This window comes from Plectropomus leopardus, unplaced genomic scaffold (assembly GCF_008729295.1).
Source record: "Plectropomus leopardus isolate mb unplaced genomic scaffold, YSFRI_Pleo_2.0 unplaced_scaffold16525, whole genome shotgun sequence".
Taxonomy (NCBI): Eukaryota; Metazoa; Chordata; class Actinopteri; order Perciformes; family Serranidae; genus Plectropomus; species Plectropomus leopardus.
Window position 1 is genome coordinate 948 of NW_024617750.1, and position 1,172 is coordinate 2,119.

The 1,172-nt window shown below is 56.6% G+C and overlaps 1 protein-coding gene across 1 annotated transcript; it reads right to left on the bottom strand.

Annotated features, from left to right (window-relative positions):
• Nucleotides 1–225: 225 nt before the first annotated feature.
• On the bottom strand, nt 226–1,044 carry mrps28 (mitochondrial ribosomal protein S28). The gene has a single exon (XM_042514839.1). It carries the CDS (start codon nt 966–968, stop codon nt 420–422), a length of 549 nt encoding a protein of 182 aa, XP_042370773.1. The 5' UTR covers nt 969–1,044; the 3' UTR covers nt 226–419.
• Nucleotides 1,045–1,172: the final 128 nt, after the last annotated feature.

Consider the following 1,172-nt stretch of genomic DNA (forward strand, 5'->3'; position numbering starts at 1 on the left):
AGAAAACAAAAAATCACCTAAAATGTCAAAAGAATTACAAAAATGAATTGTATTTAATAAAAGTAAAACGTGAAAAGTGTTGCTTTCCACTATTCCGTGTACTCAGGAAACTGAAGTAAATATAGTCTGAACTCCGACTGTGAATGAAGTACTTTTACTTCAGTTTTCTGTCTTTCTTTGTGATCATCATGCAGACGAACAAACCGGAGTCATAGAGACCAGAGCGCCAATATAACTGACATTTATTATCAATATTAACAGTGAACAACAATTAAACAATTAAACAGTGAACAGACGCAGCTGATCTCCTCTCCACCCGCACAGTTCAACAGTCAACACACCAACAGGAGCAGCTCCTCCTGCAGACCTCCTCCTCCTCCTCCACAGTCCCTCCGTCAGTCCCTTCATGGTGCTGTGGCTCAGTCCCGGTTCTGGTCCTGGTCCGGGCCGTGGCTCTCCGGGGCCTCCCGGTCCTCCAGCAGCTCCCGCAGGGTGGCCTGAGCCTCCAGCAGCGTGGTGTCCGTTGTGGCTCCCAGGAAGCGGCCGGTGAGCTCCAGGTCGTGCAGCCGCAGCCGGACCCTGCTGCCCCGCTGAAGCCGCTCTCCGTCCGCCGGCCGCCGGACCACGCAGTGGAATTTCCCGCCGAAGTCCACGTACAGGTCGTCCTGGATCACGTGCACCACCTTCCCGTACACCACCTTCCCTCTGGCCGGTCCCATCTGGATCAACGCGGAGCGACGGAGCAGCGAGCCGAAACTCTCCTCCCGGCCGGAGGACGAGGCGTCTCCGCCGGCCGCGGAGCTCTCCGCCTCCCGCCGGAGCTCCGACTGCAGCTCGAAGGCCGCGGCGAAGCCGGAGCGGGGACGGTCCGCGCCCGGGGCCCCGCCGGGCTCCGAGCTGAAGGAGGTTCTGCTGAGCCGGCAGGAGGTGAGGCGGAGTCCGGACACAACCTTCCTGAAGGCCGCCATGCTGTCTGCTCACACACCGGAGAGCACCGGGACTTCCGGCACACAGCGCCGCCTGGCGGCTCCAGGTGCAGCAGCACGTGACCCCTCATCACCAATCACAGCTTAGTGATCAGCTGCGGGATCGATCCTGTGAGCCCGGTATTTTATTTTTTCTGCACCGCTGTTTTTTAGTACAGTATTTAAATAATTTAATAATATTTAATA